This window comes from Nuphar pumila, chromosome 17, assembly GCF_984573655.1.
Source record: "Nuphar pumila chromosome 17, dmNupPumi1.hap1.1, whole genome shotgun sequence".
Lineage (NCBI taxonomy): Eukaryota > Viridiplantae > Streptophyta > Magnoliopsida > Nymphaeales > Nymphaeaceae > Nuphar > Nuphar pumila.
In genome coordinates, this window is record NC_143265.1 from 77,785,822 (window position 1) to 77,800,568 (window position 14,747).

Consider the following 14,747-nt stretch of genomic DNA (forward strand, 5'->3'; position numbering starts at 1 on the left):
AGAAGTCGGCTCTGACGACTGATCTTCTCCACAGTAAGCATATAGAGCAGACACACCCAAGATAGGCGCTTTCATTTAAAATTATGATTTGCTATTGACTCTGCAAGCGTACCAATGACCACATCTCCAGCTTGCAAGTTGGCACCAATAAATGGGAATCCATCATCATCAAGGCTGGCGACCTACCATACCCACAGAGCATTTTTCCAAAATCTACCGCCCCTTTCATTTTGCAATGCTTCCTTGTCTCCTTCACAACGTCAACTTCAGATTTATAACTTCTGATATACTCAGCCGTGAACATGCCACGCTGTAATGAAGTTTGATTCACTACCAAAGAGATTTCTTGAATGCTGCCAAGATGAACATTAACAACCACAATTTCATCATGACCCTGTTAAAATGTATCTCTCTTTATGTAAATGTTTACATATATATATAAAGAGAGATACATATACATATATATATATCACGTATATATGTATATGTATCTATCTCTCTATATATATATATGTAAATATATGTCTCTTTTTTGTTTCTTTTCTTTTCTTGTAAAACCCGCAAGGGTATTTTAGTCATTCAATTTTTGCGCATATTCAGAATTATGAATATGCTGTAACTCTTTTTGCTTTTTCACTTTTATTCTTTTTCTTTTTTCTTTTTCATTTTTTGTCCTTTTTTGTGTTGACTCAAAGTCAACTTGGAGGGCTCAACACTAGCTGTTGAGCCTCTCCAACGGTTAGAATTCTAACCGTTGGAGGGGCTCCAACAGCTAGTGGAGCCCCTCCAAGGCTTCCTTTATCATTATAAATAAGGGAGTTCCCCCTTTGTAATAAGCACTTCTTGGAGCTTTTGTTCTCCAAGCTTCTCAATAAAATTCTTTATATTTTGTATGCCTTTGTGCATTTGAGTTTCTTTATTGTACCTTTGTGTACATTTGTTCTAAGTGTTCTTGTGCATTTGTGCACATTGGTGGTGTTGTGCTCATTGCACACTTTATCTCTTTTTTGAGATATTTTCACATGGTATCAAAGCTAGGCTTAAAGGAAAAGAAGATCGTGCTCTTTTTTCTCTTCGTTGGAATACCTCGTAAAGTGTGTCATTAAGTTGTGGTGGTTGAGGTGAAGACTCGGCTCTTCATTCTATATTTTGGAAGCTTCCTACATCAAGAAGGGACTCATTTTGCATTGTGGTACACATTTATTTCTCTTTGTATCCTCTCTAATGGGCGAAAAGGATTCTCACTTCTCTCTTGGCTTCAAATTGAATGGAACGAATTATCATGTATGGGCCGGGAATATGGAGGCCCATATAAAAGGAAAGGGTCTTTGGGGATATGTTCAAGGAACTATTCCCGAACCCGTACCAAAAATTACTACCCTTGACAAAGGGGAGATCAAGGTTCTTGAGGGAGAAGAAAGAGAAAAGGCTTTTGAAGATTACAATAAGAAGCATGAAGAATGAGAAATGAAAAACTACAAAATACTCTCGTGGTTCTTCTCTTCGGTTGAGACCAAAATTAATGCCAATATTCTAAAGTTCAAAAAGGCATGTCAAGTATGGGAATATCTTGAAAGAATGTATACTTCAAGAGATTTGTCCCATAAATACTATCTCCAAAAGAAGGCCTTAACCCTTCAACAAGGAGAAATGTCCGTTAGAGAGTATTTCGCCGAGTTATCCACTATTTGGGATGAGCTTGCCCTCCAAAAACCTAAATGGAGTGGTGAGGCTATTGAATTGAGAGCCAAACAATTAGAAGAAGATCATTTCTTTAATTTTTTAAATGGGCTTAGACCCGAGTTTGAACAAACTAGATCCTCTCTCTTATCTTCTTTCTCTTCCCCTCCGTTGGAAGATGTGCTTACCAAATTAATTGGAGAAGAAACTAGATTGGGAATGAATAAAACCAATCTAAGTGTGTTAGCCGTCCCCTCTAAAGATGAGAATGAGGGTGCTTATGCCGTCTCAAGACCGGGGAATAATGTTAAAACCTATAAACCCCCTCATTTTAACAAAAATCAAGAAAGAGAAAATGGTGGGCATTATGGAAGGAGAGAATATAGTAAGATCATATGCCATTTTTGCAAAGAACCGGGTCACATTAAACCGGTATGCCCTAAATGGAAGAAGATGGTGGCTATGTCTACTACTTTCCAATCAACCAAGGAGGAAGGCCCTTCTACTTCCAATCATGCTACTTTGGCTCTCAATCAAATCATGGAAGCTCTTCAACCACTCCTCAAGGGATCCGTTTCCGGAGCCGCCATGACCACCTTCTCTCCTCCCGGTAAGACTCTTTGGCTCTTAGACTCGGGTGCATCCTTTCATATGACTCCAAATGTTTTTTCACTTTCTAAATACTCAAAAAATTTGTCACCCTCTTTTGTCTCCACCGCGGATGGGGCTTCTCTTGAAATAAAAGGAATTGGTGATTTTGAAAGACAAGGTTTTTTTATTCCAAAAGTTAGATTTATACCAAAACTAAATCTAAATTTGTTTTCCATCTCTCAACTATCGGATCATGGGTGTGATATCAAATTCTCATCAAATAAATGTTGGATACAGGATCGCCGGTCCGGGAAGTTGATTGGGGAAGGCTCTAGGAAGGGAGATCTTTATCTCATGGAGTTTCTTCAAATTCCAAAAACCTCTTTTTGTAATGTTGCCCAACATAAGGATATAAATGTTTGGCATAAACGCCTTGGGCATCCAAATATTGTCAAACTTTCGTATTTACATTTTGCTAAAACCTTATGTAAAGACAATTTCAATTTTAATGATTGCATTCTTGGTAAAATGAGAAGCTTACCTTTTGGACAAAGAACTATGTTTTCAACCAAACCTTTCGAAATTGTGCATTCGGATGTATGGGGACCGGCACCCGTTGTGTCTAAGGGAGGTTTTTCATATTATGTTATTTATGTGGATGATTTTTCAAGGTATAGTTGGATATACTTCCTCAAACATAAACATGAGGTTTTTTCTACTTTCAAGATCTTTCACATGTTAATACAAAATCAATTCAATAGTAAATTGCAAATTTTTAGAACCGACTCCGGGGGAGAATATCTCTCAAATGATTTCAAAAGTTATATTGAAAATAATGGGATTGTTCATCAAAGGTCTTGTCCCAAAACTCCCCAACAAAATGGGTTGGCCGAACGTAAACATAGACACATAATTGAAACTACAAGAACTTTGCTAATTTCTCAAAAAATTCCAAAAAGATTTTGGGCCGAAGCGGCCCTTGCATCGGTTTATCTCATCAACCGACTTCCATCCAAAAACTTGAATCAAATATCTCCATATGAAATCTTGTATAAAAAAGAACCCGACTACAATGGGTTAAGAATTTTTGGTTGCAAATGTTTTGTTCTCACCGATAAGAATGATAAATTATCTCCCAAAGCTATCCCTTGTGCTTTTTTGGGATATTCGGAAACTCAAAAAGGGTTTAGGTGTTATGATATTAAAAATGATAAACTATATGTTTCAAGAAATGTAACCTTTTTAGAAAACATAAGTGGTTTTGAAGAACACAAAAATCATGAAGATAATGCCGATTATTCTTTCTTGTTTGAACTATTATCTAGAAATAAAGATTTTTTTAGCGATGATGAATTAAAAGAGAATGAGGATATAAGTGAAAGTATTCCTCAAACCATTCATGATGAAGAAGAAATGATAAATGAACCCATTACCTATACTCATAAAGATAAAGGCACTTTTAGAAGTGCAATAGAGAAATATAGTGATCTTAGTGAATCTTTCAACAACTCTCGAAGAACTGAAAGATCTAGGAAAAATCCTTCTAGATTTATATCCTATGAGTCTTTTTCTCCAAAACATAGGGCATGCCTTAGTGCCATTCACTCATATCAAGAACCTAGAAATTTTAAAGAAGCTAAGGAAATGATTGAATGGAGGGATGCCATGGACAACGAACTTAGAGCCCTCAACAAAGCCAAAACGTGGGTTTTTCAATGTCTTCCAGAAGGAAAGAAAACAATAGGATGTAGATGGGTTTTTAAAGTCAAAACCAAGAGTGATGGCACTCTTGAAAGATATAAAGCCCGTCTTGTCGCAAAAGGATACAGTCAAGAATACGGCATCGATTACGAAGAAACCTTTGCTCCTGTTGCACGAATGGTTACTGTAAGGTGTTTGATCACCATTGCATCTATTAAAAAATGGAATATTTACCAAATGGATGTTAAAAATGCATTTCTAAATGGAGATCTTAATGAAGAAGTCTACATGGATGCTCCTCCTGGTATGAACGTACCAAAGGGAAAAGTCCTTCGTTTGCAAAAAGCGCTTTATGGTTTAAAACAAGCCCCTAAGGCTTGGTATGATTGATTTAATGATGTAATGGTTCAAAATGATTTTTCCTCATGCTACACTGACACTGCTCTGTTTGTCAAAAAGTTTAATGCAGGAATTGTGATTTTACTGTTGTATGTTGATGATATGTTGATAACAGGTAGTGACATAAAGGGCATCAGAAACATTAAAACCACTTTAAAAGAAAGGTTTGAAATATCAGACCTGGGGTATCTGACTTACTTTCTTGGTATCGAGGTAGCCTTCTCTCATAGAGGCTATTTTTTGTCTCAAACTAAACTTGCCTGTGAGATTCTAGACAGATCAGGTATTACTGATGATAAAATCTGTGAGACCCCTGAAGTTGTGGGATCAAAAATGAAGATCGATGATGGGAAACCTTTGGAGGATCCTACCCCCTACCGGCAACTTGTGGGATCTCTAATGTATCTTAGCATCACAAGGCCGGACATCTCTCATGCCGTGCATACTGCAAGCCAATTTCAGCATGCTCCTACATCCGTTCATATGAGTGTCGTTCTCCGAGTTGTCAAATACTTAAAGGGAACTTTAAACAAGGGAGTTTTCCTTTCCTCTTCTTCTGAGTTGAATTTAATTGCATATACTGACTCTGATTGGGGAGGTGACCCAAATAACTGTCACTCCACTACAGGCTTTTGCATTTTCTTAGGTGAATCCCTGATCTCATGGAGATGTAAGAAACAACAGAAGGTGTCTCTATCATCCACCGAAGCAGAATATCGAGCCATGGCGTCTACAACTATGGAGATTGTCTGGATTCATCAGTTGTTGCAAGACATGGGGATTCAAATTCAAGAACCCACAAAGTTGTGTTGTGATAATAAGAGTGCAATCTATATTGCTAAGAATCACACGTTTCATGAGCGGACAAAGCATATTGAGATGGACTGCCATTATGTCCGAGAGGCATATCTACAAAAAGTCATCGACCTTCCTTATGTAACGTCAGAATATCAGTTGACAGATTTCTTCACCAAGGCGCTTTGCTCTCCAAGATTCAACTTTCTCCTTAGCAAACTTTCAGTCATTATGCCCTAAGTTTGAGGGAGGGTGTTAAAATGTATCTCTCTTTATGTAAATGTTTACATATATATATAAAGAGAGATACATATACATATATATCACGTATATATGTATATGTATCTATCTCTCTATATATATATGTAAATATATGTCTCTTTTTTGTTTCTTTTCTTTTCTTGTAAAACCCGCAAGGGTATTTTAGTCATTCAATTTTTGCGCATATTCATAATTATGAATATGCTGTAACTCTTTTTGCTTTTTCACTTTTATTCTTTTTCTTTATTCTTTTTCATTTTTTGTCCTTTTTTGTGTTGACTCAAAGTCAACTTGGAGGGCTCAACACTAGCTGTTGAGCCTCTCCAACTGTTAGAATTCTAACCGTTGGAGGGGCTCCAACAGCTAGTGGAGCCCCTCCAAGGCTTCCTTTATCATTATAAATAGGGGAGTTCCCCCTTTGTAATAAGCACTTCTTGGAGCTTTTGTTCTCCAAGCTTCTCAATAAAATTCTTTATATTTTGTATGCCTTTGTGCATTTGAGTTTCTTTATTGTACCTTTGTGTACATTTGTTCTAAGTGTTCTTGTGCATTTGTGCACATTGGTGGTGTTGTGCTCATTGCACACTTTATCTCTTTTTTGAGATATTTTCACAGACCCGTCCACTTGGGTCCCACTGCTTCCACTCGTGGGTTTGCGGCATTAGGGTTCCCATGCACGAGTTCAAGGGAGAAAATCACAGCCTTCCCGGGTCGGACAGAGGAACCTGGGTCCCCAGCATTTCTCGGTGGGACGTCGGGACCCTGCAAGTCCGAACCAGCCTGGGGTGTGATACCCAGGGTGCGCGACCACGAGCCCAGCCCCGGGACAGGACCCAGCGCAACATTGTGGTCCTGCAACTCAAGCCCGGCCTACGATGCAGTCGCAGGGACCCGCTGCGCACCTTGGCAGTTGAGTTGGAGGGTACCCGAATATGGGTGACCCGCTGTCGCTGCTAATTCAAGTTGGAGGGGGTGTATCAGATGAAAAAAACTGCTGCTACCTGCATCCCTGTGCATGGTCTCCTCAACAACTTCTCGTTGCGCCGTGTGCTGGAGCGTCACCGAGGCTGAATCGACGACGGTAGTATCAACAGGGTTAATCGCGCGTGTGCGGTGTGCCTAACTGATTCAATTGCACTGCGTGCGCATTCACCTTGGATTCAAGCGCATCCATCCATGCTTCGACCCCATCCATGCGCTTCGACAGACCGACTACCTCCTTTTCTAGGCATAGCATATCTTCCTGCATCTCTGTCAACTTGTTGAGCATCCGCTTCATGATCTCCTCTCGTGCCTTTCCGCTCATAGGACCGTTCCTTGCTTCTTGCGTCATGTCGTTGACGAAGGAGGGGTTGGGCTCTGATACCACTTTGATGCAGCGTCTTCAAGGAGGAAACAAATCGATGCCCCACCGAAAATCGGTGTGGCTTGTTTTCTTTATTTTTCAATGAACTTTCAATAACAAATGGGAAGATCAACGAGCAGTAATTAAAAAAAACAAAAGACAATATTGTAAAGGGGAAAACAGTAGGCAATAACAAAAAGAATAAAAGCTGCCGGATTCTCAAGCTTCTGTGTCCTCCACAAAACCCTAGGAGAGGGTTTTTTAAAGTCGGCTGAGGATCATGGGTCTTGGGTCCAGTCATGGACCCGAGATGGGATCTGGGCAGTCTTCTTGCTGGATCTGGGTCATCTGGGTCGGCGTGCCTCGTGCTCGTCTGGAGTAGGTACGCAGGGGCACCACATCCCCGCATCTCAGTACCGTGTGCTGGATTGGATCCTCTGCTTGGGTCCGATCCTCAATCCCTTCATGTGAATCTGGTCCGCTGCCTAGGTCAGGCTGTATGGACCTGGTACATCCTGCTCAGCATCAAGAAGGCTCTAGAAAGGAGATCTTTACTATGTTGACTTTCTTCAAATTCCAAAAGATTTTTTTTGTAATGTGATGCATCACAAAGACATTAATGTATGACACAAACGACTTGGTCACCCCAATGTCACAAAAATTTTGTATCTTTTGCCAAACATTTATGTTAGGAAAATTTTGTTTGTAATGATTGCACACTTGGAAAAATAAGAAGTTTGTCATATTATCAAAGATCCATGTTTACTACAAAATGTTTGAACTCATTCATTCGGATGTTTGGGGACCGGCCCCTATTATTTCAAAGGGAGGGTTCTCCTATTATGTGATATTTGTAGATGATTTCTCTAGATTTACCTGGATATATTTCCTTAAATATAAACATGAAGTTTTTACAACATTTAAGACTTATCATATGATGATTAAGAATCAATTTGATGCAAATCTAAAAATCTTTAGATATGATTCTGGAGGTGAATATCTCTCGAATGATTTTAAAAGCTATCTTGAGAAATATGGGATAATCCATAAAAAATCATGTCCCAAAACACCCCAACAAAATGGTTTGGCCAAAAGGAAACATAGGCACATTATTGAAACAACCGGAACTCTGCTCATTTTCCAAAACATCCCGAAAAGATTTTGGTCTGAAGCGGCTCTTGCATCTGTTTATCTAATCAACCGCCTTCCATCCAAAAATTTGGATAAAATCTCGCCATTTGAAATTTTGTATAAAAGGGATCCTGATTATAGCAGGTTAAGGGTTTTTTAGTGCAAATGCTTTATTCTGACAGATAAAAATGATAAATTTTCTCCTAAAGCCATTTCATGTGCTTTCCTTGGGTATTCTGAGACCCAAAAAGATTTTTTATGCTATGATGTCAAAAATGATAAATTATATGTGTCTACAAATGTAAGTTTTCTAGAAAATGTTAGTGGATTTGAAAATTCTGAATCTCATGAGGAAAATATGGATTATTCTTTTTTATTTTAACTTTTATCAAGAAATGATGACAATAGTGATGATGAATTCACACCAAGTGAAAATGAAGTAGAAGAGAATAACCATCCTCCTCAGCCTTTCATCTTTCATGAGGCTGATGATCGAACTTTTAGAGAGCCTGTTGTATACAGACATAGAGACCAAAGCAGTTTTAAAAGTGCTATAGAAAAATGTAATGAACCTAATGAAACAATAAGTTCTCAAAGAACTGAGAGAAATAGGAGACCTCCCTCTAGATTCATATCCTATGATTCTTTTTCTCCCAAACATAGAGCGTGCCTTAGCGCCATTCACTCATATGTTGAGCCCAAAAATTTTGAAGAAGCTCAAAAGATGAATGAATGGATAGAAGCCATGGAAAATGAACTAAGCGCCCTTAGGAAAGCCAGAACATGGGAATTTCAGGATCTTTCTAAAGGAAAGAAAAGTATAGGATGTAGGTGGGTTTTTAAAATCAAAACCAAGAGTGATGGGACCCTTGAGAGATATAAGGCACGTCTAGTTGCTAAGGGATATGGAGTAGACTATGATGAAACGTTTGCTCTGGTTGCTTGGATGGTTATCGTTAGATGTCTTATTATCATCGCTTCAATTAAAAAATGGAATATTTATCAAATGGACGTTAAAAATGCTTTTTTAAATGGGGATTTAAATGAAGAAGTTTATATGACTGCTCCTCCTGGCATGAATTGCCCTAATGGTAAGGTTCTCCGTTTATGAAAAGCTCTTTATGGTCTAAAACAATCCCTCAAAGCTTGGTATGACCGATTTAACAGTTTAATGATAGAAAATGGATTTGTCTTATGCTATACTGACAGTGCCTTATTTGTAAGAAAATCTGATGCAGGGATTGTGATCTTTCTTCTATATGTTGATGACATGTTTATCACAGGTGATGATATCAAGGGAATTAAAAAAATTAAGTCTGCACTAACTGAAAAATTTGAGATGTCAGACTTGGGTTTTCTGACATATTTTTGGGGGTATTGAAGTCGCTTTTTTTCATAGAGGACATTTTTTATCCCAAACTAAGCTTGCTTGTGAGATAATTGACAGGTCAGGCATTATTGATGACAAAATCTGTGAAACACCTGAAGTTGTGGGGTCCAAGATGAAAATAGATGATGGGGTTATTTTGGATAATCCTACTCCTTACAGACAACTAGTTGGGTCATTGATGTATCTTAGCATCACTAGACCTGATATATCTCATGCAGTGCATATTGCCAGTCAATTCCAACACGCTCCTACGTCAGTGCACATGAATGCAGTCCTCCGGATCATCAGATATATAAAAGGGACGGTAAATAAGGGAGTATTTATTTCATCATCCTCTGATTTAAATTTAATTGCATATACTGACTCTGATTAGAGAGGTGACCCTAATAACCGTCACTCCGCCACTGGCTTCTGTATCTTTTTAGGTGAATCTTTGGTCTCTTGGAGGTGTAAAAAGCAACAAAAGGTCTTTCTGTCTTCCACCGAAGCTGAGTATAGAGCCATGGCCTCCACAACTACGGAAATTGTATGGATTCAGCATCTGGTAGAAGATATGAGAGTTCATATTCAATAACCGACAAAGTTATGTTGCGACAATAAGAGTGCGATTTACATTGCCAAAAATCATACCTTCCATGAGCGTACGAAGCATATAGAGATGGATTGCCATTATGTTCGGGAAAAATATTTGAAGAAAATCATCGATCTTCCATATGTAACATCGGAATATCAACTAGCGGATTTCTTCAATAAGGCACTTTGCTCCCCTCGGTTTCAGTTTCTTTTGGGCAAACTTGCGGTTATCACACCGTAAGTTTGAGGGGGGGTGTTAAAATGTATTCGAGTTTGTCATATATATATATATATATATATATATATATATATATATATATTCTCTTTTTTACCCGAAAAGGGTATTCTTGTAAATTCCTATTTTACGCATATTCCATTTGGAATATGATTGTATTTATTTTTATTCTTTTATTTTTCTCCTTTTTCTTTTCTTTTCTTATTTCTTTTTCATTTTCGAGTTTTGGGCCACCTAGGTTGGCTCCCCAAAGAGTTGTTGGGGAGCCTCCAACGGTCACAAATGTGACCGTTGGGGGCTCCCAACGACTCCTTTGGGAGCCCCTTAGGTGACTCCTTTAGTTGTGTATAAATACGGATCTTCCCCTTGTATTTTGTAAGGCTTGAGAGTCTCAAGCATCTCTCCTTTTATTCAATATATTTGTATTACATGCATTTGTGCATGTTTGCATTATTCTACGCCTTTTCGCGTATTTGTTCAAGTGTTCTTTGAGTGCCTTTGTGCACATCTTTTGTGAAGTATTAGTGCTTGTAGGCGTATTGTCTCTTCGTAGACATTTTTACAATAACAGGGGTATTTAAGGCATTTCATCTTTTGTAAAAGGGTTAGCCTAGTAAGGGCTGTTTTGTAAATCTGTATTCATCTTTTTTTGTTTTTTAAACTTTTTTTATTTTTGTCATGTGACTGTTGATGCAGCCCAACTAGTCGTTGGGGGCTAGTCAAATGACTAATTGGACTTTCCCCCTTTGCCCTCTCTTGTGCTTTATAAATAGGGTATTTTCCTATTGTCTAAATTTGATTTTTCTAAGCATAATTGTTATTCAATACAATTTATATTTTTATATTGTGGTTTTACTGTGACTTTGTGTTTGTGATTATCTCCATTGTGAGATTGTGATTGACCCATTAGTGGTCACTTTGTATTTGTGCTTTCTTGTAGCCCTTAATGGCATTCTCTTGTATTTGTTATTATTTCGTTATACTCTTACATCATAGATTGCATATTGAATACAATGAGATGCTTCAACAAGCTAATGCACTATGGCAAGCAGTTTCAGTTTTGAACCATTTTTATGATTATCCCTTGGATAAACCATGAACCATGAACCAATTTGTATTCCTGATCTGCAGCTGCAAGGTGCACCACGCATATTTGAGAAACCTGTGTGCAGCTCATCTGTAACTTATGGAGATCTACTTGATTTTTTTAAAGATCTCCCAGATGAACAGTGGGTTAGAACAACAGATTTTACGCCACTCTGTTCTTTAGGGCAGTCATCAACACTCTGCCTGGAACTTCCGAGTGGGTCTTCTCTACCAGATATCCGTGAATATTTTGCTTATTACAAAGATGTATCAGGTAAATTCACATTGCAACAAGGGTTTTCTTATTCACATGGTCTGGAATTGGTTCCCATTGTCAAACCTCCATCTGAAATAAGGTTGCCATTCAAGATACTGTTTAAGATAAATTATTTGGTTCACTTTGGCTATCTTGTGGGTCCAACACTTACAAATGAGTTCTATCAGTTGCTGAGTCCTTCTGTGACACCTCTTCGTTACATAGAACTAGCCCTGGAAAAGCTCTCTCAATTAAGAGATTGCTGCTTTGAACCTGAAAAGTGGTTGAAAGTACAATTCAGAAAATTTGATACAACTCGCTATGTTCCAAATTCTACAGCCATTTCACTGGACCAGGGTTTGGTTTATGTTCACAGGGTTCAAGTAACTCCTTCAAAAGTATACTTCTATGGACCAGAGATCAATGTCTCTAATCGTGTAATACGCCAATATCCTGATGAGATAGATAACTTTCTACGTGTATCAGTTATTGATGAGGATCTGGAAAAGATTCGGTCAACTGACTTATCTCGGCGTGCTGCAACTGTAGATGATGAAAGTGTTACTCCTATATACAAAAGAGTGCTATCTACTTTGGGAAAAGGCATAGAGATTGGTGATAAAAAATTTGAATTCCTGGCTTTCTCATCAAGCCAGCTGAGGGACAATTCTTTGTGGATGTTTGCATCAAACCCTAGACTTAGTGCAGCTGACATCAGACGTTGGATGGGTGATTTTAGTTCCATTAGGAATGTCGCAAAATATGCTGCTCGATTGGGGCAGTCATTCAGCGCATCAACAGAAACTCTTAATGTCTATGCATCTGAACTTGAAAACATTCCTGATGTAGAATATGGTAAGTACATTTTTTCTGACGGAATAGGAAAGATCTCTTCTTCCTTTGCGAAAAAGGTGACTGAAAAATGCCGCTGTAAAATAAGGACACCTTCTGCCTTCCAAATAAGATATGGAGGCTACAAAGGTGTTGTTGCTGTTGATCCTACATCAAATTTTAAGTTGTCCTTGAGAAAGAGCATGTGGAAGTACAAGTCAAACAACACCCAGCTGGATGTTTTATCTTGGAGCAAGTACCAGCCTTGTTTCCTGAATCGTCAAATAATCAATCTCTTGTCAACTCTGGGGGTTAAAGATCACATCTTTGAAACAAAACAAAATGAAGCTGTAGATCAACTGGATAAAATTTTAACAGATGCAGAAGTTGCCGTGAAGGCCCTTGAGACCATGTCTCCAGGCGAAAACATTAAGGTTCTTACAGAGATGCTACATTGTGGTTATATGCCAGATTCTGAACCATTTCTTTCAATGATGCTGCAAACATTTCGGGCAACTAAATTGTTGGAACTTAAGAGAAAAGCAAGGATATTTGTTCCAGAGGGAAGAACCATGATGGGTTGCATGGATGAAACTAGAACTCTGGAATATGGCCAGGTTTTTGTACAATTTTCCGGTATTGGAGATTCAGAGTGTCAACGCACTTCCGTTGTTCAGGGCTCGGTTGTAGTTGCCAAAAACCCTTGCCTACACCCTGGTGATGTGCGTGTCTTGCGGGCTATTGATGTCCCGGCTCTGCATCATATGGTTGATTGTGTTGTCTTTCCACAGAAGGGGAAAAGGTATGATGATCTTTACACACTATTATTGGTTATCTATTTTTTGCTAAAATTTTCACGTAAAAATAAGCCTTATTGTTCTATATTTGTCTGATGTGAAAAAATCATTTATTAATGTCATGAAACAGTCATAAACAGTGTTGATCAGACACCTATTGGAGTATAAAGCCGATGTGTACCATCTAGTTCCATCTTGAACTCCTTTCTTTATTTCCTTTGTTTGAAGCTACTTCAGGGCACCCCTGTCATTCCTTAGGAGCATATGCTTCTCGATAGGGTGAAGACTTCACCATGAAAAGTAGTAGAGTGGTGCAGTGTATACAACTGTGCAGCTTTCATAAGACAAACTGACTTGGATTAAAAGTTAGGAGTTCTGACCCAAATTTTGTGAATGTCGTAGTTGGCTCTTGTTTCATTTGTCCTAGGAGTGTGATCCACAAGTTTCACTGAGGCCATCTCCTCAAAGTATTTCCTGTAGGGACAGATCACACAGTTGTGACTATTTTTAATGATTGGCAGATTTTCAGGGCTGATCCATGTACATTGTTTTGGGTGTTCTATTGGTTCATCATGGTAGCTCTAATGCTTAAGATTGGAAGGAGACAAAGAGCCGTTACTTGAGAGGAGCGAAGAGCTCAGTTACTCTGTAAAAATATATCACAGCCTAAGACATAAGACAATGTACATGCATGAATAAGAGAACATTATGAAACAGATGCATTCACTAATATATATTTGACCTACCCCTGGCCTTTTTGTATCATTAACATCATGATTTGAACGGAAAGGCTTTTCAGAAATGTCACTAGAATGATCCCCATGTCATAATTGTTACTAACATTGGATTTGTTATTTCAAGTAAAGGCCACATCCAAATGAATGCTCTGGGAGTGATCTGGACGGAGATTTGTACTTTGTGAGTTGGGATCCTGCACTTATTCCACCCCGGCAAATAAATCCTATGGATTATGATCCTGCACCACCAAAAGATCTGGATTGTGATGTCTCAATGGAGGTATTTATTTTATAAACTAGTTCTTCCAAATGGTCATTTCTCGTAGTTGATAGTAGATATGTTGATAAGCATATATGTTAGGGGTAGTCAGAATTGTTATACTGTCATCTTTTGAAGCCTTGACAATGTATAACGGTCACAGATTTTAGGAGGAAGTGTCAAACAATGAGAATTTAGTATAGAATCTTTCCAATTAAAATGAAATTGGAATCTTGATTCCTCTGACTTTATATAATAATCAACAACCCTTGAAAGTATCACAATTCTAAAAACAACATAAGTACATTATCAAGAAAAAGATGGTTGGGAAAAGCCATTGGACAGACATGATCTTCATTTCTTAATCTTTTACAAACTCTGCCAAATGTTGGGGTTTTGTTGAATTATAGTGACAGCCACATGTTTCTCTCTCCTCAAATTGTGCTTAGGTGCACTTTCTGCCACCTAAACTTGACAAACCGACGAGACTAGCATTGGACAGCTGTTGGTTATGCCTGGTATTGAGGCAGATTGCTTACTTGTTTCAATGCTTCAATAGGATTTAATTTTTCTCTGGGTTGTGCTAATACTTTGAATAAATTTCTGCAGGAAGAAAATTTTTGCCACCTTTTTTTTATTTTTTATGAGGTGGTTATTTTAGCAAGGTGTTTACTCCAGTT

The 14,747-nt window shown here is 38.2% G+C and overlaps 1 protein-coding gene across 2 annotated transcripts in view; it reads left to right on the forward strand.

The window, feature by feature from the left end:
• LOC149812337 (putative RNA-dependent RNA polymerase 1) overlaps positions 1–14,747 on the forward strand; it is a 37,650-nt gene that overhangs the window by 21,788 nt on the left and 1,115 nt on the right. For both annotated transcript variants that reach the window (XM_089992867.1, XM_089992868.1), the window contains 2 exons: positions 11,233–13,076; positions 13,938–14,088. In XM_089992867.1, the coding sequence (XP_089848993.1) occupies positions 11,233–13,076; positions 13,938–14,088 (1,995 nt within the window). The remainder of the gene's footprint in view (positions 1–11,232; positions 13,077–13,937; positions 14,089–14,747) is intronic.